Below are 21,669 nucleotides of genomic sequence, written 5' to 3' on the forward strand. Positions count from 1 at the left end.
TGCAATACTCTCTTTTCTCACTTTATTATTTTTATTCCCCTATCTCTCACTGATCACATGCTTTCTTCTCTTTCACTTTATTATTTATATTATTTTAATAGGATGAATTTAAAATTAAATTTTTTGATATTAAGTATATTGTAAAATGGTAAAATAGATAAAATACATTTTTTAAATACTAAAAATTAAATGTTTTAACACCACTGTGGTTAATGCAAGAAAAATCTTTGCATTTTTCAATTATGTATACGTGGACAGAAAGTTTCCACATTTCGATAGATAAACATGAGATATCATAACTATATCCCACCAATTAGTCTGTATTCATAATGAAAAAATCTCTTTTGCACCAACTACATGAGATATCATGGGGGCCACCTACCTTTGAAAGGCAGGTCTCATGCGCACGGGATACCCGCTCATTTAAAAGAATCTTGACTCATGTGTTCTTATAAATAAGGTTTATTTACACAAATCCCAGCAAAGCCATGATGTCATCCTTGGCTATAAAGAATCTAAGAGATTTATTATATATAGCCAAAGGGAAGAACTGGGTGAGCATTCTACACATCTCTGATATTTTCACTCTCCAGTGTGTCCAATGAAGAAAGCAGAGCTAGTTTTCTTTCCTTTACCGGGTAGGGGTCACTTCGTTTCAATACTGGAGATTGCAAAGCTTCTCGTTGCTCGAGATGACAGGCTCTGTATCACAGTCCTCATCATGAGGCTTTCAATAGATTCCAAGCTGGCCGCCTACATCGAATCTCTCAATGATTCCTCATATACTGAATGTATACAGTTTATTGATCTCCCTCAAACTTCTTTCAAACAAGAAACCAACGCCATGGTTTCCGTTTCTTCATTCATTGAAAGTCAAAAACCCCATGTTAAAGAAGCTGTTACTAAGCTCAAAGAGTCAAGGTCAGGTTCTAACTCTCCTCGACTTGCCGGATTTGTGGTCGACATGTTCTGTTCATCTATGGTAGACGTGGCTAATGACTTTGGGGTACCTACTTATTTGTTTTTCCCATCGAGTGCAAGCTTTCTCGGTCTCATGCTTCATCTCCAAACCCTTCGTGATGAGCAAAAGCAGGATATAACTGAGTTCAAAGACTCAGATGCTGAGTTGGTCTTGTCAAGTTTTGTGAACCCAATCCCAGCTAGGGTCTTGCCTGGTGTGGTGCTCGACAGAGAAGGGGGCACTCTGATCCTTGATTATGCTAGAAGGTGGAGAGAAACTAAAGGTATCATTGTGAACACGTTTTTGGAACTCGAATCCTGTGCAATTCACTCATTTTCTGATGCTACAAATACTCCGCCTGTTTACCCTGTGGGACCCATCTTGAACTTGAAGGGTGAAGATAGTCATGTGGGGTCGGGTGATCAAAGGTCTGATATCATGAAATGGCTTGATGATCAGCCTCAATCATCTGTGGTGTTCTTGTGCTTTGGGAGTAGGGGAGGTTTTGGTGACAATCAAGTGAAGGAGATTGCAAAAGCATTAGAACGAGGTGGGTTTCCATTTTTGTGGTCCTTACGCCGACCCCCTCCAAAGGGAGGGGTCTTTGCATTTCCCACTGAGCATGAGAATTTGGAGGAAGTCTTGCCAGAAGGATTTTTGGATCGGACGGCTAGGATTGGAAAGATCATTGGATGGGCTCCACAAGTGGCAATCTTATCACATCCTGCAATTGGAGGCTTTGTATCGCATTGCGGGTGGAATTCAATATTGGAAAGCCTTTGGTTTGGTGTGCCAATTGCTACATGGCCACTCTATGCTGAACAACAGTTTAATGCCTTTGAGATGGTCAAGGAGATGGAATTAGCTGCGGAGATCATGTTGGATTATCGAACAGAATATACTGCTAACCAAATTATTGTGACTTCTGAGGAGATTGAAAGAGGAATAAAGCAACTAATGGAGAATGACAGCAAGATTAGGAAAAATGTGAAGGAGATGACTGAAAAAGGTAGGAAGGCCTTGATGGATGGTGGATCTTCCCACTTTTCATTGGGTCGAATAATTGATGATGTTATTACTGATAGTATGACATGAACTTATTGTGTTTTTTAATTTTACTTTCAAAGCATTAATTGTGCTTTACGTTTCTAAATAATTTTTTTCTTTTTTCTTTTTTTTTAGGCTGAGCCCTTATCTTATATCTTATATCTTAATCTTAATCTTAATCTATATATAAAAAGTGAGAGTTTGAACGGTTTTGTATTGCATTTGGATGGCAGTTTTGTGGAGTCTTTTAGTTGTGTTGCTCGGTTAATACCATTGAAAAAGTATGCGGTGCAAGAAACGATACCAAAAGTTTAAACGAAAAACAACATTAAAGAAACGGATATGAGCAGATTTACATTGTTATCCTTAAAAAGTTTTATATGGACTAAATAGCGCGCGCGTGTGTGTGTGTGGGTGTTTGGCGGGGGGTGTGTTATTTTTTATTTACTTTATCCTCCCTATGTTTTCTTCTAAGAAAGGAGTGCTGTTTAGAATTTTGAGGTTCGCAACCTTAGCTCTAACACAGTCTTGATAATTTTTGACGATGACATTGCACCATGAAAATCCTCATACAAGGATCCTGGTCTTTTGATAAGTATTTGATCGGTTTGTTCAAACCAAAGGACAATGAATTTGCTAATAATGCAATGTTTCTTTAGACATCCTTTTGGATACAAATCCATAGTCTCCCTCCTCGATGTTTGACCAAGAACAATGTCGAGATCATAGGGAAAATAATGAGCATGGTGGAGCAAGTTGATGAGTCTCCGAATGGTGAATGTCGTGGTCATTATATATCGGTCTGATTTAACATTGACATCAACCAACCTCTCTATCGGGGTAGGTTCGTAAACTTGGGCGAATCCAAGTCACTATGGATATCTTATCAGTATGAATGCCTGCCAATTTTTTGTTACTGGTGCAGTATATTAAACCACGATGAGAAGGATTGCAAACTCTGGATCGATAAAGGTGGCACACTATCAAAGGATGAGCAACATTATAGAGCCTAGCTGCAGACCGCCATGGGAAACCTCTGATAACCCTAGGTAGTGCATTCTTCTACTATCCCTCCCATAACCCCTCCTTACACCACCAAATCAACACTTGCACCTCTGCTGAGACCAACTCCTTCATCGGCCAACTTTGCCAACCAAACAGAAAAGTTAACCTCAACCCTCGAAATGAAAACAACTTTGACTTCAGTTATCACCTCACACTCTACTCCTACCCTGTCCTTTTCCATATACATGTCATCGAAATTGACCAAGACTTAAACCACTTTCCAAATACATCCCCATCACCCATAAGTACACAAAACCTTCCTCCTATACTACAAACCTTTGATAGTTCCTCCATGCCATGTCCACTAAAGTCAACCAACTCAGAAAAGGAAGATCTTGCATTATTGGTCATAGAACTCATTAACATCTCTCTTTGCAACAAAGCCAATCATTTCGGGGGCATAGATTCTCATCAAACATTCCATATACATCATCTCCAAAAAACCCTTAGGCCTAAAGCTACATACATGGAAAAGGCTTGAATTGACCTAACATGCAATGAACACCAGTGAAGCTAGTGACAAATCCACAGGCATAAAAAATAAAAAATAAAAAAATAAAAGAACTTGACTACTATGATAGAAGACAAAGCTAGTCTCGATAAAAGTTATGACTGGATGCAGACATGAAGGTTTTAAGCAAACTTATGGCGAAAACTTAGGATTGGCGACAGTTGCTTTGCAATGCCGCCAGTCACAATGAGTATCCTAAGCTGGAACTGTTAGGGGCTTGGGAACTCTTGCACAGTTAACACTCTCAAGAGAGCATGGAATAAAAAAGCTCATATATGTGTCTCTTTAATGGAGACAAAGCTCACCATTAAGCAATTGAATAATTGAAAGCAGCATTGGACCTACAACCAAGGTACATGTCATAATTTTTTTACATCGGTTTATTGATGCCCATGTGGTTTGTGCTAACACAAGTCAAAAATGGTGACTCACCAGGTTCTACAGACACCCTTACACTAGCAGATGGGAGGAGACATGGACCTTGCTCGAATCCCTCGTTTGGACAAACACTCTCCCATGGCTTTGTATTGGAGACTACAATGAGATCATTTGCCAACATGAGAAAGCTAGAGGGAGCTTAAGACCAGCTTGACAAATGGACTGTTTCCTTGCAATTATTCACAATTGTGGCCTAATTGACCTTGGTTATGTCAGGTATCCTTTTACATGATCTCGTAACCATCCTACCAAGGGTTGTACTCACATTTTTTTTGGACCATGCACTTGCTACTATCACATAGAGATCAAAATTCCCTAGAACCAAGGTTCACCACATTGCCATGTCCACATCCGACCACTTTGCTAGCCATCAACTTCCCCACCTCTCAGCCTTGCAGACCACATACCCGCCACCTTTTCACTTTGAAGCCATGTGGTCCTGGAACCCACGCTATGAAAATTTTTTCCAAGATGCATGGCTTGAGGGACTCTATAAGCCTAATGGTGCACATATTACAAATTGCCTTAACAGTTGTAGAGACAGACTAAAGGCATAGAACAAAGTCGAATTTGGCCATGTTGGAAAGCCACTTGCAGCTTAGAAAGGAAACTTCAACGTTTGGAAAGGAACGTTTAGCTTCATGAAACCAAAGTCCTTAAGACCTATAGAGACATAAATTGCTTGCTTGATGTGGAAATAGAGTCTCGCAAGAAGATGACCACATTATGGAGGGGATTGTTCTTGATTCACTTCGACCCTTATTACTGTTGTTCAACCAACGGTTACTGAGGTCATGAATGCATGCTTAACAAAATTTTTTCAAGTTGATGAGGTCCACCGAGCATTCAAGCAAATGCACCCAAAAACATCTCTCAGCCTCAACAGTATGCCCCCATTTCTGGTCTTTATCTGGTGAGTGTGTCAAGAAGGTAGTACTAAATTATCTAAACTTGGGCATTACTCCCCCTAAATTCAATGAAACTCATATTATCCTCGTCCTAAAAATAAAGAACCCCACCAAGATTACACAGTATTGACCCATTAGCCTTAGTAATGTCATTTCTAGGCTTGCACCCAAGGTTTTGGCAAATAGGTTAAAACGCTTCTTTCCTAACATTATTAGTGAGACCCAAAGTGCCTCCATGTCTAATTGTCTCATTACTGATAATGTTCTTATTGCCTTTGAAACCATTCACTACTTGATCCAAAAGAAGAAGGGCAAGATAGGGGAGATGGCATTAAATTAAGCTTAACATGAGCAAGGCTTTTAACTAGGTTGAGTGAGGTTATTTACAAGTCATTGTGCAGAAAATGTGTAAACCTTATGATGCAAATTGTCAGCTTTGTTACTTTTTCCATTAGACATAACGGGAAGCCCCAGAACCATATCAACCCCAAAAGGGGTGTTTGGCAAGGCGACCCCATATCCCCCTTCTTGTTTTTGTTTTGTGCATAGGGACTGTCAGCTCTTCTTTGCCAAGCCACATCAACTAGAATACTTTAAGGGGTGGCCACTTGCCCACATGGCCCATAGATCTTACAACACTTCTTTGCCGATGACAATATCATTTTCTATCAGGTGACTAGAGAGGAATGCAGCCAGCTAGCACAAATCTTGGACACTTATGACTGCTTGCTTACTCCCAAATGTAGGAGATCGTAACAATATAATTCTCAGAGTATCGAGGTTGAACCACAAGGAGCGAGGTAGACTCAATGACAATGTAATTAAAAAAAAAACTATTGGTGAAGACGAAGAATAATTTTTGCCTTGTAAACATGAATAACAGTGATAACTGATTCAAGTCAATAATGTAAATACTAGGGCATCGGGGCGTTTCCCTATATCGATATGAAATTCTTTGTGATCTAAGAAATTATATATTTCATAATTGATTGTTCTTATACAAAACACACAGTGGAAGCAACAAACACGGATTTACTTCAATCATGAAAGATAACATGTAACCATGAATTCTAGAATAAAGAATAGAAAGCGTACCTTGATGCAGTGAATTTCAAAACCATGACTTGAGAATACCTTTAATCTTCATCTCAATTCCACATGGTGACCAAGATGTGTGGTCTCTCAATCAGTCTTTTGTACATAGACTCTCAAAGAAAAATCCTTCTTCTTCTCCTTATTGAGAAAAAACTGGTTTCTTTTCTTTTCATCATATGTACGTACAAACTACATTGGTAGTTTCTTTATTTAATAACTCTTATTAAATAAAGACTAATTATCTAATTGGGTTAGCCTTTTGGGCCTACCCAATTGGGCTTTAGTTTGTGGCTTGAGATGGGACCAAAGGGAACAAATAAGACTTTAGCTCCAATGGGCCTTGGGCTTTTCTGTTAACTCTTGACAAGTCCAAAGTTACCATTAATTATATTCAATACCACTATAAGAATATAATTGCACTCTAGGCCTTATTAATAAATTATCCCAAGACTTTATTATACATACAACCCCTTCATTAAAATATTCGTAGTAATACAAAGTCATGAATTATGACTGCCACTTTGAAGATTACTACATCTTAATCCTTGAGTGCCCAGTTTAATCCTTTATGTTATTCATCATATATTTATAAAATCCAATTTCATAAATACATACTTTAGTAACTCCTTACTAAAGTGGTTGGGCCTAACACTCTGAATAACCAAACCCATTAAACTTATCACAAAGAAATATTTTATATCTCCGTTAAGAGATTATGAATTCCATCTTGAGAATATATGTTCCATCAACATTAAATGCGGTTGCCTAACATACTGAGGTTTTGACCGTCAAACTACTACTATTAGGCCCAGAATCCTTGGGCCTGAGTGCTAAAGAAAAAGCACTCACACACAAGGTTTATTCATAATAAATCTAATTAACAATTTGGGTTTAAAACTTTTTAATTCTATCAACCGGGGTCTAAATTTCCCAACAAGTGGTATCAGAGCTATGAGATGGGATTAGGTAAAATGGGAAAAAGGTGGAAAGAGTAGGAACATGGCTCTTAAGGGTATAGAGGAAGAGAGTGATGACTTTGAAGATGAAGATGAAGATGAGGATGAGGATGAGGACTTAACCTTCATAGCTAATGAGATTATCAAACTTCTCCAATATAGGAAAAAGGATAAGAACAAAGCCCCTAGGAAATATGAATCCTCTAGGAAGGGCAAGAATGAGAAACCCCTCATCTAGTGCCATGAGTGCAAAGGTTTTGGTCATATGAGGATAGAGTGCCCAAACTATCATATGAAGGAAAAGACCAAGAATTCAGAAGGTAAAGTGTTGGTTGCTCCCTTGAGTGATTCTAAGAGTGATCTTTTTGATGAATATGAGGATGAATATGGTCATTATATGGCTTTTGCTACCACAACCGATAAGGTGATTGTAGAGAGTGCTAGTGACAGTGAGGATTCTTCCGATGGTGAAGTACCCAGGAAGTTAACCCTTCAGGAAGCCTATGATAAGCTATGCACTGAATTTATAAAATCTGAAAAGACTTCTCATCTTTGTAGAAAAGAGCTTAATGAGGTAAAAACTGAAAAAGCTGAATTGTTAGTCAAACTAGATGAGACTATATGGTTAGTTGAGACTCTTATTGTGGAGAACACCTCATTAGAAGAGAAGGTCAAGAATCTCGAGGTTGAGCTTAGTCAAGCTAGAACTCAAATAGAGAGGATGTCTAGTGCAAAGCTTGATGAGGTATTGAGTGCTTAAAAGCCTAGTTCTGATAAGACTGGCTTAGGATATGCTGTTTCTTCCAGCCCCTCCTCTTCCACCACTTCTGGATCAAAGACTGCTTTTGTGCCCTAATTTGAGAAAGGTGATAAAGGTATGAAATCCAAAACTGATTTGGCTAATTCTAAATCCTTTGTTAGACCCCACTCTAGGAAGTCTAGTAATTCAAAAACTACTCATGTTTGTCACCATTGTGGTGGTTCTGGTCACACTTGCCCTAATTGTTTTAAGATGTTTCCTCATAAGCAAGTGTCCAATAGGTCTCATCTTTTGTCTAAAGGCTCTGTACCTATTCTTGGTGAGTTATTAAAAGTTTCAAGTTTTTTAACTCAATTTCAGGGGAATTCTAATTCCTCTATGTCCTTTAGTAGTCATACTAGGACACGTGCCTTTTTATCTTCATGGCCAAAGACTCGTGCTGTGTGGGTGATGAAGGATCCTAAGACTTAATTGTTTGTCCTTTGCCTTAATTCTTTCTATCTAAAGTTGGACTTTCTTGCTTGATTTCTTATTTGTTTTTGGAATCATACTTTCATGCATTTGCATCTAGTTTTTATGCTTTATAGTTGTTTGCTTGTTTTTGTTTATTGAAAAATGAGAAAAATACAAAAACAGTATATGTTTGTGTATATTGGTACTTGTGTACCTTGGATGGCCATTGAAATAAAGTTTCTAAACTCTGTATCTCTTGTAGCTTATATGAGCATCTCAATGCACAACTAAGCAAGTGAGCTTTATGGCTCATGGTTTTGATGAGTACAATTAAGATTGTCTCTTATATCTCATACTCATATCACTCTTTTTAATGGGAAGGACTAGAAAATCCTAAGAGAAAGGCATAAATAATTATCTCACCACTAAAGCCCGCCAATCATGTATAATATCTATGTGCTTCGACATGGCAAAATTGTGATGTTTTTGCTTACATAATTGAGTATTTCTTTTCTCTTTTATATGCACATGCATGCTATGCTTAAAAGAAAAATATGCAAAGAAAAATAAAAGCAAAAAGAATCAAAATGCTTTTAATATGGTTGCAAGCGTGTTTCTAGGAAATATGAGAGTTATAGGATGTACCTCGAAGGTGATAGTCACCATCTAACAGTTGTGATTGTGTGTGAGTGTATTTGATTTTCTCATGTCTCAAATCTTCATAATATGAGACCATTATGCGCTCTTGCTATGTTTCACACACAACACGCAAATTTTTTGCTACTTTTGATACATGTGCAGATACAACATAATTTGGCTATCACAAGAAATACATGTATTAATATATGCTCACTAAACTGTCTTAACTTGTTTTTGAAATATAAAATTGGTTAGACGTGTTTAGTGTGTGTGTGTGTGTGTGGTTTTTGGCCCAAGAGACAAGGCACAGAATAGGTTCTATTTAATACTCAGTAAAATAAACTTATGTATTAATTTACCCAAAGCATGTGGTTCGAGGGACCAAGCATAACTAAGGTTCTGTTTAATACTTAGTAAACGGAATCTAAGTATTAATTAACCCAAAGCGTGTGGTCCGAGAGACCAAGCGTGACTAAGGTTCTGTTTAATACTTAGTAAAAGGAACTTCAATATTAATTTATACAAAGCATGTGGTCCGAGAGACAAAGCATAACTAAGGTTCTGTTTAATACTTAGTAAAAGGAACTGAAGTAATAATTTACCTAAAGCTTGTGGTCCGATGGACCAGGCATAACTAAGGTTTTGTTTCACATTTACTTAAATGAACTGAAGTATTAATTTCCCCAAGCATGTGGCTCAAGAGACAAGGCACAACTAAGATTCTGTTTAACACTTAGTAAAAGGAACTGAAGTATTAATTTACCCAAAGCATGTAGTTCGAGAAGCCAGGCTTAACTATGGTTCTGTTTAACACCTAGCAAAATGAAATGAACTATTAATTTATCAAAAACATGTGGTCCGAGAGACAGGGCATAGCAAAGGTTCTGTTTAATACTTAGTAAAAGAAACTTAAATATTAATTTATCCAAAGCATGTGGTTCGAGGGACCAAGCATAACTAAGGTTCTGTTTAATACATAGTAAAATGAATATAAGTATTAATTAACCCAAAGCATGTGGTCCGAGAGACCAAGCATAACTAAGGTTTTGTTTAACGCTTAGTAAAATGAACTTATGTATTAATTTATATAGAGCATGTGGTCCGAGAGACAAGGCATAACTATGGTTCTGTTTAATACTTAGTAAAAGGAACAAAAGTATTAATTTACCTAAAGCTTCTAGTCCGAGAGACTAGACATAATTAAGGTTCTGTTTAATACTTAGTAAAAAGAACCTAATTATTAATTAACCCAAAGCCTATGGTCTGAGAGACCAGGCATAACTAAAGTTTTGTTTAACATTCTGTAAAAAGAACTGAAATATTAATTTACCCAAAACATGTGGCGCAAGAGACAAGGCATAACATAGGTTCTGTTTAATACTCAGTAAAAGAAACTTATGTATTAATTTGCCCAAAGCATGTGGTTCGAGGGACTAAGGTTCTGTTTAATACTTAGCAAACGAAATCTAAGTATTAATTAACCCAAAGCGTGTGGTCCGAGAGACCAAGCATAACTAAGGTTCTGTTTAACACTTAGTAAAAGGAACTTAAGTATTAATTTATACAAAGCATGTGGTCCGAGAGACAAGGCATAACTAAGGTTCTGTTTAAAACTTAGTAAAATGAACTGAAGTATTAATTTACCCAAAGCATGTGGCCCAAGAGACAAGGCACAGAATAGGTTCTATTTAATACTTAGTAAAATAAACTTATGTATTAATTTACCCAAAGCATGTGGTTCGAGGGACCAAGCATAACTAAGGTTCTGTTTAATACTTAGTAAAAGGAACTTCAATATTAATTTGTACAAAGCATGTGGTCCGAGAGACAAGGCATAACTAAGGTTCTGTTTAATACTTAGTGAAAGGAAATGAAGTATTAATTAAGGTTCTATTTAATACTTAGTAAAAGGAACTAAAGTATTAATTTACCCAGAACAAATGGTCCGAGAGACCAGGCAAAACCAAAGTTCTATTTACCACTTAGTAAAATAAACTGAAGTATTAATTTACCCAAAGCATATGGTCTGAGAAACCAGGCATAACCAGGGTTCTGTTTAACACTTAGCAAAATGAACTGAAGCTTTAATATACCTAAAGCATGTGATCTGAGAGACCAGGCGTAACTAAGGTTCTGTTTAACACTTAGCAAAATGAACTGAAGCTTTAATATACCTAAAGCATGTGATCTGAGAGACCAGGCGTAACTAAGGTTCTGTTTAACACTTAGTAAAATGAACTGAAGTATTAATTTACCCAAAGCAAGTGGTCCGAGTGACCAGGCAAAAACCAAAGTTCTGTTTAGCACTTAGTAAAATCAATTGAAATATTAATTTACACAAAGTATGTTGTCTGAGAGACCAGGCATTACCAAGATTCTGTTTAACACTCAGTAAAATGAACTGAAGTATTAATTTACCTAAAGTATGTGGTCCGAGAGACCAAGCACAACGAAGGTTTTGTTTGACACTTAGTAAATGGAAATGAAGTAATAATTTACTCAATGCATGTGATCCGAGAGACTAGGCGTAAACAAGGTTCTGTTTAACACTTAGTAAAATGAATTGAAGTATTAATTTACCCAAAGCATGTGGTCCGAGAGACAAGGCACAACTAAGGTTCTGTTTAATACTTTGTAAAAGAAACTTAAGTATTAATTTACCCAAAGCATATGGTTCGAGAGACCGAGAATAACTAAGGTTTTGTTAAATACTTTGTAAAAGGAACGTAGATATTAATTAACCCAAAGCTTGTCGTCCGAGAGACCAAGCAGAACTAAGATTCTGCTTAACACTTAGTAAAAGGAACTTTAGTATTAATTTACCTAAAGCTTGTCGTCTGAGAGACAAGGCAAAAGTACGGTTCTATTTAATGCTTATTAAAAAGAACCTGAGTATTAATTAACTCAAAGCATATGGTTTGAGAGACCAGGCATAACAAAGGTTCTGTTTATCATTTAGTACAATAAACTGAAGTATTAATCTACCCAAAGCTTGTGGTCCAAGAGACAAGACATAAATAAGGTTCTGTTTAACACTTAGTAAATTGAACTGAAGTATTAATTTACCCAAAGCATATAGTCTGAGAGACCAGGCATAACCAAAGTTCTGTTTAACACTTAGTATAATGAACTAAAGTATTAATTTACCCAACTCATTTGGTCCGAGAAACAATGCATAACCAAGATTCTGTTTTACACTTAGTAAAATGAACTGAAATATTAATTTACCCAAAACATGTGGTTGGAAAGACTAGGCATAACTAAGATTATGTTTAACATTTAGTGAAATGAACTGAAGTATTAATTTATCCCAAGCATGTGGTCCAAGAGACCAGACATAACTAAGATTCTGTTTAATACTTCGTGAAAGGAACTGAAGTATTAATTTTCCTAAAGCATATGGTTCGAGAAGCCAGGCATAACTAAGTCTCTGTTTAACACTTAGTAAAATGAACTGAATTATTAATTTACCCAAAGCACGTGGTCCGAGAGATTAGGCACAACTAAGGCTCTGTTTAATACTTAGTAAAAGAAACTTAAGTATTAATTTACCTAAAGCATGTGGTTCGAGAGACCAAGCATAACTATGGTTCTTTTTAAGAATATGTAAAAGGAACCTAAGTATTAATTTATCCAAAGCATGTGGTCCGACAGACCAAGCATAACTAAGGTTCTGTTTAACAGTTAGTAAAAGGTACTTAAGTATCAATTTAGACAAAGCATGTGGTCCGAGAGACAAGGCATAACTAAGGTTCTGTTTAATACTTAGTAAAAGGAACTGAAGTATTAATTTACCTAAAGCTTGTGGTCCGATGGACCCGGCATAACTAAGGTTTTGTTTAACATTTAGTTAAGTAAACTAAAGTATTAATTTACCCCAAGCATGTGGTCCACGAGACTAGGAATAACTAAGATTTTGTTTAACACTTTGTAGAAGGAACTGAAGTATTAATTTACTCAAAGCATGTGGTCAGAGAGACAAGGCATAACATAGGTACTGTTTAATACTTAGTAAAAAAAACTTAAGTATTAATTTATCCAAAGCGTGTGGTTCGAGGGACCAAGCATAACTAAGGTTCTGTTTTATACTTAGTAAAACGAATCTATGTATTAATTAACCCAAAGCATGTGGTCCGAGAGACCAATCATAACTAAGATTTTGTTTAACACTTAGTAAAAGGAACTTACGTATTGATTTATACAAAGCATGTGGTCCGAGAGACAAGGCATAACTAAGGTTCTGTTTAATACTTAGTAAAAGGAACTGAAGTTTTATTTTACCTAAAGCTTCTGGTCCGAGAGACAAGGCATAAGTAAGTTTCCGTTTCATACCTAGTAAAAAGAACCTAAATATTCATTAACCCAAAGCATGTGGTGTGAGAGACCAGGCATAACAAAAGTACTGTTTGACATTTAGTAAAACGAATTGAAGTATTAATTTACCCAAAGCATGTCGTCCGAGAGACAGGGCATAACTAAGGTTCTGTTTAATTCTTACTAAAATAAACAAAAGTATTAATTTACCCAAATCATGTGGTCCGAAAAACCAAGCATAACCAAGGTTCTGTTTAACACTTAGTAAAATGACTTGAAGTATTAATGTACTCAAAGTACGTGGTTCGATAGGCCAGGCATAACAAAGGTTCTATTCAGCCCTTAGTAAAAGGAACTGAAGTATTAATTTTCCCAAAGAATGTGGTCCAAGAGACCAGGCAAAATTAAGGATCGGTTTAGTACTGAGTAAAATGAACAGAAGTATTAATTTACCCAAAGAATGTGGTCCAAGAGACCAAGCATAATTAAGGTTCTGTTTAATACATAGTAAAAGGTACTAAAGTATTAATTTACCCAAAACATATGGTTCGAGAGACCAGGCAGAACCAAAGTTCTGTTTAACACTTAGTAAAATAAACAGACATATTAATTTACCCAAAACATGTGGTCTGAGAGACCTGGCATAAACAAGGTACTGTTTAACTCTTAGTAAAATAAACTGAAGTATTAATTTACCCAAAACATATGATCCGAGAGACCAGGCGTAACTAAAGTTCTGTTTAACACTTAGTAAAATGAAAATGACGTATTCATTTACCTAAAGCAAGTGGTCCGAGTGACCAAGCAGAAACCAAAGTTCTGTTTAGCACTTAGTAAAATGAACTGAAATATTAATTTACCCAAAGTATGTTGTCTGAGAGACCAGGCATAAACATGGTTCTGTTTAACACTCAGTAAAACGAACTGAAATATTAATTTACTTAAAGCATGTGGTCTGAGAGACCAAGCATAACTAAGGTTTTGTTTAATACTTAGTAAAAGGAAATGAAGTAATAATTTACTCAAAACATGTGGTTCAAGAGACCAGGCATATCCAAGGTTCTATTTAACACTTAGTAAAATGAACTGAAGTATTAATTTACCCAAAGCATGTGGTCCGAAAGACAAGGCACAACTAAGGTTCTGTTTAATACTAAGTAAAAGAGACTTAAGTATTAATTAACCAAAAGCTTGTGGTTCGAGGAACCAAGCATAACTAAGGTTCTGTTTAATACTTAGTAAAAGGAATCTAAGTATTAATTAACCCAAAGCATGTGGTCCGAGAGACCAAGCATAACTAAGGTTTAGTTTAACACTTAGAAAAAGGAACTTAAGTATTGATTTATACAAAGCATGTGGTCCGAGAGACAAGGCATCACTAAGGTTCTGTTTAATACTTAGTAAAAGGAACTGATGTTTTAATTTTCCTAAAGCTTCTGGTCCGAGAGACAAGGCATAACTAAGGTTCAGTTTCATACTTAGTAAAAAGAACCTAAATATTAATTAACCCAGTGCATGTGGTCTGAGAGACCAGGCATAACTAAAGTTCTGTTTGACATTTAGTAAAAATGAACTGAAGTGATAAGCCACAAACTGAATGACCCCTTGTGATAGAAATTAATTAATTTATTAATTAGCCAAGTTATTAATTAATCAATTTATCATGCAAATGCGTGGTAGCACAAAAAAATCACTAATAAACTAAATATGCAGTGAAAAATAAATAACACGGTGATTTGTTTACGACTGGGGAAAACCTAACGGCAAAAACCCCACCAGGTGATTTTCAGGTCACCACTCCCGAAACTTCACTATTTTCACAACAAGCGGTTCGAGATATAAGGCATAACTAAGGGTCTGTTTAATACTTAGTAAAAAGAACCTAATTATTAATTAACCCAAAGCATGTGTTCTGAGAGACCACGTATAACTAAAGTTTTGCTTATCATTTAGTAAAATGAACTGAAGTATCAATTTACCCAAAGAATGTGGTTCGAGAGACAAGGCATAACCAAGGTTCTGTTTAATACTTAGTAAAAGGAACTAAAATATTAATTTACCAAAAGCATGTGGTCCGAGAGACTAGGCATAACCAAAGTTCTGTTTAACACTTAGTGAAATGAACTGAGGTATTAATTTACCCAAATCATATGGTTCGAGAAACCAAGCATAACCAAGGTTCTGTTTAACACTTAGTAAAATGACCTGAAGTATTAATTTACCCAAAGCATTGATGGAAAAATGCTTGTGCGCAGCGGAAAATTAACGGATCTACTTCATTCGATATTGATAACATGTGCAATGAAAATTTCAGAATACAAAAACAAGAGAGTGTACCTTGGTGTGGTAAATTTCAAAACAAAGATTGTTAACTTTTAGGAATACTTCTAATCTTCACTCCAATTCCACTAACGCGCAAGATGTATGGTCTCTCAATCAGTAATGTGAATTTGTTCAAGAGAGACTTCAAGAGTGTCCAACACTCATATACACCATTTCATACAAGTTGTACTCCTTTAAAAAATCTGTATGTTTCTCTCTTAATAACTGATTCTCTAATTGGGCTAGCCTTTTGGGCCTTTCCAATTGAGCTCTAGTATGTGGCTTGGAGTGGGACCAAAAGGGACCAATAAGACACTAGCTCTAATAGGCCTTGGACTTTTCTGTCAACTCTTGACAAGTCCAAAGTTATCATTAACTATATTTAATACCACTATATAAATATAGTTGCACTCTAGGCCTTATCTATAAATTATATCCCAAGACTTTATTGTACATGCAACCACTTCATAAAATATTCGTAGTAATACAAAGTCATAAATGTAGACTGCCACTTTGTAAATTATTGCATCTTAATCCTTGAGTACCCGGTTTAATCCTTTTAAGTTATTCATCATATATTTATGAAATCCAATTTCATAAATATATACTTTAGTAATTTCTTACCAAAGTGGTTAGGCCTAACTCTCTGAATAACAAATCCATTAAACTTATCTCAAGGGAATATTTTGTATCTCTGTTAAGAGACTATGAATTCCATCTTGAGAATACATGTTCCATCAACACTAAATGTGGCTGCTCAACATACTGAGGTTTTGACCGTAACTTTAGATCTCACTCTTGATATATCAAAACAACCTACACCTCATGATCAGGTCTATTATTCTCTCAGGATTAAGAGTTCATGTTAATATAAGTCGTGAGATTTATTATTCATTTCACAGTCATTAGGGGAATGATAAATCTCACAGCGGTCCAGTTCAATATGTCTTAACTCTTAAAACATATCAACATATCAACTAGAAGTCTCCACTTCCATGATCAAGACAAATCATCTTAGTTGATATGTTATAGTCTTCGCAGATAAAACGCCCAATTTCATCACCGACTACGAACTAAATTCTGAGTTTACAAAGAACTTGTGATTTATATCTTCTATGACTAAATCACATACTATGCATCTCATGGACTATATGATAATGTCCGAATATTCATGTTGCCATTATTTCAGATAATAATAAAACAAATTTATTAATCATAATATTAAGTCATACATAATGTCATACTTAATATCATACATAGCATCATACAATAGGATTTAAGGACACTAATCCTAACAATCTCCCACTTGCCCTAAAGACTATTGTGCACTAATCTAACTCCCATTCTCTCCAAATGTGACTTGAAGGTCCTTTGAGGCAAGGCTTTGGTAAAGGGATCTACTAGATTATTTGCACTTTCAATCTTTACTACCACCACATCTCCACGAGCAATAATATCTCTAATGATGTGGTACTTCCTCTCAATGTGCTTTCCTTTCTTATGATTCCTTGGATCTTTAGATTGTGCAACTGCTCCACTATTGTCACAAAACAATGTGATTGGAACTTGCTCCATTCTCATTACACCAAGGTCAGAAAGGAATTTCTTGAGCCAAACAGCATCTTTTGCTACTTCTCAAACAGCAACATATTCTGCCTCCATGGTGGAGTCTGCAATACAAGATTGCTTAATACTCCTCCAACTAATGGCTCTACCTCCCAAGGTGAAAACACATCTTGAAGTGGATTTTCTGAAATCTAGATCCAATTGAAAATCTGAATCTGTATAGCCAATGGGAATCAAATCCTCACAACGGTAAACAAGCATATAATCTCTCGTTCTCCGAAGATACTTGAGAATATGCTTTATAGCTTGCCAATGTTTTGGTCCTGGATTTGATTGATATCGGCTGACCATGCCAACTGAATGACAGATATCTGGTCTAGTACAAAGCATGGCATACATGAGACTTCCCATTACAGAAGCATAAGGAACTTGTCTCATCATATCTACATCCTCTTGAGTCTTAGGCCTTTGGTCATTAGACAGAGGAACTCCATGTCTGAAAGGAAGTAATCCTTTCTTGGAGTTTTGCATGCTAAACTGTTCTAGAGCCTTATCTATATATCTAACTTGTGATAAGCCTAACATCTTATTTTTGTGATCTCGCCAAAGCTTGATCCCTAGAATAAAATTAGCCTCACCCAAGTCCTTCATATCAAATTGGCTTGACAACCAAACCTTTACGGATGACATTACCCCTACATCATTTCCAATGAGTAGAATATCATCAACATAAAGCACTAGGAACATTACTATTTTATCTTGATATCTTTTGTACACACATGGTTCATCAAGATTTTGTTCAAAACCAAATGATTTGATTGCTTGATCAAATCTGATGTTCCATGACCTAGATGCTTGCTTAAGTCCATAAATTGACCTTTTCAACTTGCATACCATATGCTCTTGGTTCTTTGCTATGAAACCTTCCGGTTGCATCATATAGATTTCCTCTTCAAGATTGCCATTAAGAAATGTAGTCTTGACATCCATTTGCCAAATCTCATAATCAAAATGAGCAGCAATGGATAAGAGAATTCTGATAGATTTAAGCATTGCTACTGGAGAAAAGGTTTCATCATAATCAATACCTTCTTTTTGTGTATACCCTTTCGCCACTAGCCTTGCTTTAAAGGTTTCAACCTTTCCATCTATCCCTCTCTTCCTCTTGTAAACCCATTTGCAACCAACAAGTTTAATGCCATTAGGCGCCTTTACAAGATCCTAAACTTGATTGGAATACATGGAATCTAATTCAGATTTCATAGCTTAGATCCAATGATGTGCATCTATATCATTCATTGCCTCTTCATAAGTGTATGGATCCGATTCAGCCTCTTCAGAGATAGCTTCATAAGTTTCTCCCAAACCTATGAATCTTATAGGAGGCCGAACAATTCTCCCACTACGACGAGGCACCTGTGTACTAGACACCTCATGAGTAGTATCTTGTGGTGTATCTAATACAGCCACATCATCCCTAGTTTCATCCATTGGTTGTTCTCTTACAGGTTCATTTATTTCAGCCAACACAACTCTACTTCTAGGAGTAAAATTATTCATATAGTCATTTTCCAAGAATTTAGCATTTGTACTAACAAAAACTTTGTTATCTTTACGACTATAGAATAAATAACCCTTAGTTTCTTTTGGATAACCTACAAGCAAACACACTTCTGATTTTGGTTCCAATTTATCAGGCTTCCCTTTTAACACATGTGCAGGACAACCCCAAATATGGAGATATTTCATACTAGGCTTACGCCCACTCCACAATTCCATGGGTGTTTTGGGAACAGATTTTGATGGAACTAAATTCAAAAGATGTATTGTTGTATTTAATGCATAACCCCAAGAAGAAATCGGTAAAGTTGAGTAACTCATCATGGACCTAACCATTTCTAAAAGAGTCATATTCCTTCTTTCTGCTACACCATTCTGTTGGGGAGTTCCAGGTGCAGCCAATTGGGATACAATTCCATTTTGAGTTAAGTAATCCTTGAAATCCCCAATAAGGTATTCGCCACAACGATCAGATCGAATGGCTTTTATGCGTTTACCTAATTGATTTTCAACTTCAGCCCTAAACTCTTTGAACTTTTCAAAGGCTTCGGACTTCCGTTTCATTAGATACACATAACCATATCTTAAGTAATCATCGGTAAAAGTGATGAAATACTCATAACCACCTTTTGCTTGGGTTGACATAGGACCACATACATCAGAATGCACTAGCTCTAGCAAATCTTGGGCTCTTTTACCTTTTGCATTAAAAGGCCGTTTGGTCATTTTACCTTCCAAACAAGATTCATAAACTGGAAATTCATCAAAGTCCTTGGGCTCTAAAAGTCCACTTTGATCAGTCTTTGAATCCTATTTGAATTAATATGACCCAAACGCAAGTGCTAAAGATAGGCATCACTAGTAGAAGGAAACTTTCTTTTTAATGATTTCACATGAGAGTTATTATCTAATTCAGAATTATATAATTCACGCTTATCAGGAGTTAAAATATAAAGACCATCCACAATATTGCCAGAACAGATAAATACTTTATCCTTCTTTATTACAACATTGTCTTTTAGGATAACACAATATCCATGTTTACCTAAGTAAGTAGCAGAAATTAAATTCCTACGAACATTAGGTACAAAAAAACAGTCTTCCAATATTAAAACTCTAGATTCAAAACATAAATTATAAACACCAACAGCTACAACTGGAATCCTGCTCCCATCAGCCAAAGTAAGAAACAACTCCCCTTCTTTAAGCTTTCTGGTCTCCTGGAACCCCTACAAGGAATTGCAGATATGATTAGTACAACATGAATCCACACACCAGGAATCCGTGGGATTCTGTACCAAACATATTTCAAGAAGGAATGTATTATTCATACCCTTAAATATTGGACAATTCCTCTTTCAATGTCCTTTCTCACCACAATGGAAACACTTTCCTTTGATCTTCTTTCCTTTGTCAGCAACCCCTAAGGCAATTTGTTTACCCTCTTGCTTGGTGAAGTCCTTCTTCTTCTTCTTCTTACCCTTGCCTTTCGACTTAGGTTGAGAAGTAGAAGCTTCACCAATATTGGCTTCAACATTGGAAGTACCAAGAATGCCTTCTGCCGCTACCAATTCATTCATTAATTCAGACAATGTATAAATCTTTTTGTTCATATTATAGTTAAGTTTGAATTCCTTGAATGATTCTGGTAATGATTTGAGTATCATATCCACTTGGGATTCTCCATCAATATCGGCTCCTAAAACTTCCAATGTATTTAGATTAGAGATCATTGTAAGACAATGCTCCCTTATTGAACTACCTTTAGCCATTTTGGTATTATAAATTTGCCTCATGGTCTCTTGCCTTGCAGAACGGCCTTGCTCACCAAACATCTCCTCCAGACTTAGCATTATGTCTGAAGCTAGTTCCACATCCTGCATTTGATGCTGTAGAACATTTGAAATAGATGCGTGGATGTAGCACTTGGCCATCTCATTAGATTTCTGCCAACAATCATATCGTTGTTTTTCCTCAAGAGGAGCATTTAATGAAGGAAAGCTAGGACATTGTTTAGTAAGCACATATTTGTGCTCTTCAGCAGTAAGAACAATGTCCAAATTTCTTTTCCAGTCAACATAGTTGGATCCAGTCAGTTTGTTTTGATTAAGAATAGTAACAAGTGGGCTAAATAATGCCATGTTCAAATCTGAAAACAATAAACATGAATATAATAAGTAAACTGGACATTATCAATTTAGCATATAAAAATATAGTATGGAACCTTAATAAAACCATAATATAATATATGCAACGACAACCCAATCCCGCAATTAATATTCTTCGGAAGCGAGGTCATACCAATCACTATGATCAAGCGAGAATTATTCTCATTATTAATGCTATCATGGTAACTCTTACCAAACAAAAATAATTTGCCGCTTTTCTTTCAGCCTCTAAGTAATAATGACATAGCTCCGAAGGGAGGTTAACATTGAACTTAGTCTAGTGTATACCATTGACTGAATTCTATGTGAGTCATTAAGTAACTCCACGGAAGCGTAGTCGTTCTTAATGTAAAAACACATATCATCCATCATTAAGAAGTTTAACCTGTAGTACCATGAATTAAACACCCTCCGAAAGGAGTAAGGCATATACACCAAGGCGAGGTGCTTAATCACACTACAATAAACCGACAATGGAGGCCATTGGTATTACTGAACTACCTTTAGCCATTTTGGTATTATAAATTTGCCTCATGGTCTCTTGCCTTGCAGAACGGCCTTGCTCACCAAACATCTCCTTCAGACTTAGCATAATGGCTGAAGTTAGTTCCACATCCTGCATTTGATGTTGTAGAACATTTGAAATAGATGCGAGGATGTAGCACTTGGCCATCTCATTAGATTTCTACCAACGATCATATCATTGTTTTTCCTCAAGAGGAGCATTTAATGAAGGAAAGCTAGGACATGGTTTAGTAAGCACATATTTGTGCTCTTCAGCAATAAGAACAATGTCCAAATTTCTTTTCCAGTCAACGTAGTTGGATCCAGTCAGTTTGTTTTGATTAAGAATAGTAACAAGTGGGCTAAATAATGCCATGTTCAAATCTGAAAACAATAAACATG

At 36.2% G+C, this 21,669-nt stretch overlaps 1 protein-coding gene across 1 annotated transcript; it reads left to right on the plus strand.

The window, feature by feature from the left end:
- Window positions 1-535: 535 nt before the first annotated feature.
- On the plus strand, window positions 536-2,218 carry LOC126721060 (anthocyanidin 3-O-glucosyltransferase 2-like). Its single transcript, XM_050424061.1, has one exon. The coding sequence runs from the start codon at window positions 602-604 to the stop codon at window positions 2,054-2,056; it is 1,455 nt and encodes a 484-aa protein (XP_050280018.1). The 5' UTR covers window positions 536-601; the 3' UTR covers window positions 2,057-2,218.
- The last annotated feature ends 19,451 nt before the right edge of the window (window positions 2,219-21,669 follow it).

The sequence above is a fragment of the Quercus robur genome, chromosome 4, assembly GCF_932294415.1.
Source record: "Quercus robur chromosome 4, dhQueRobu3.1, whole genome shotgun sequence".
NCBI lineage: Eukaryota > Viridiplantae > Streptophyta > Magnoliopsida > Fagales > Fagaceae > Quercus > Quercus robur.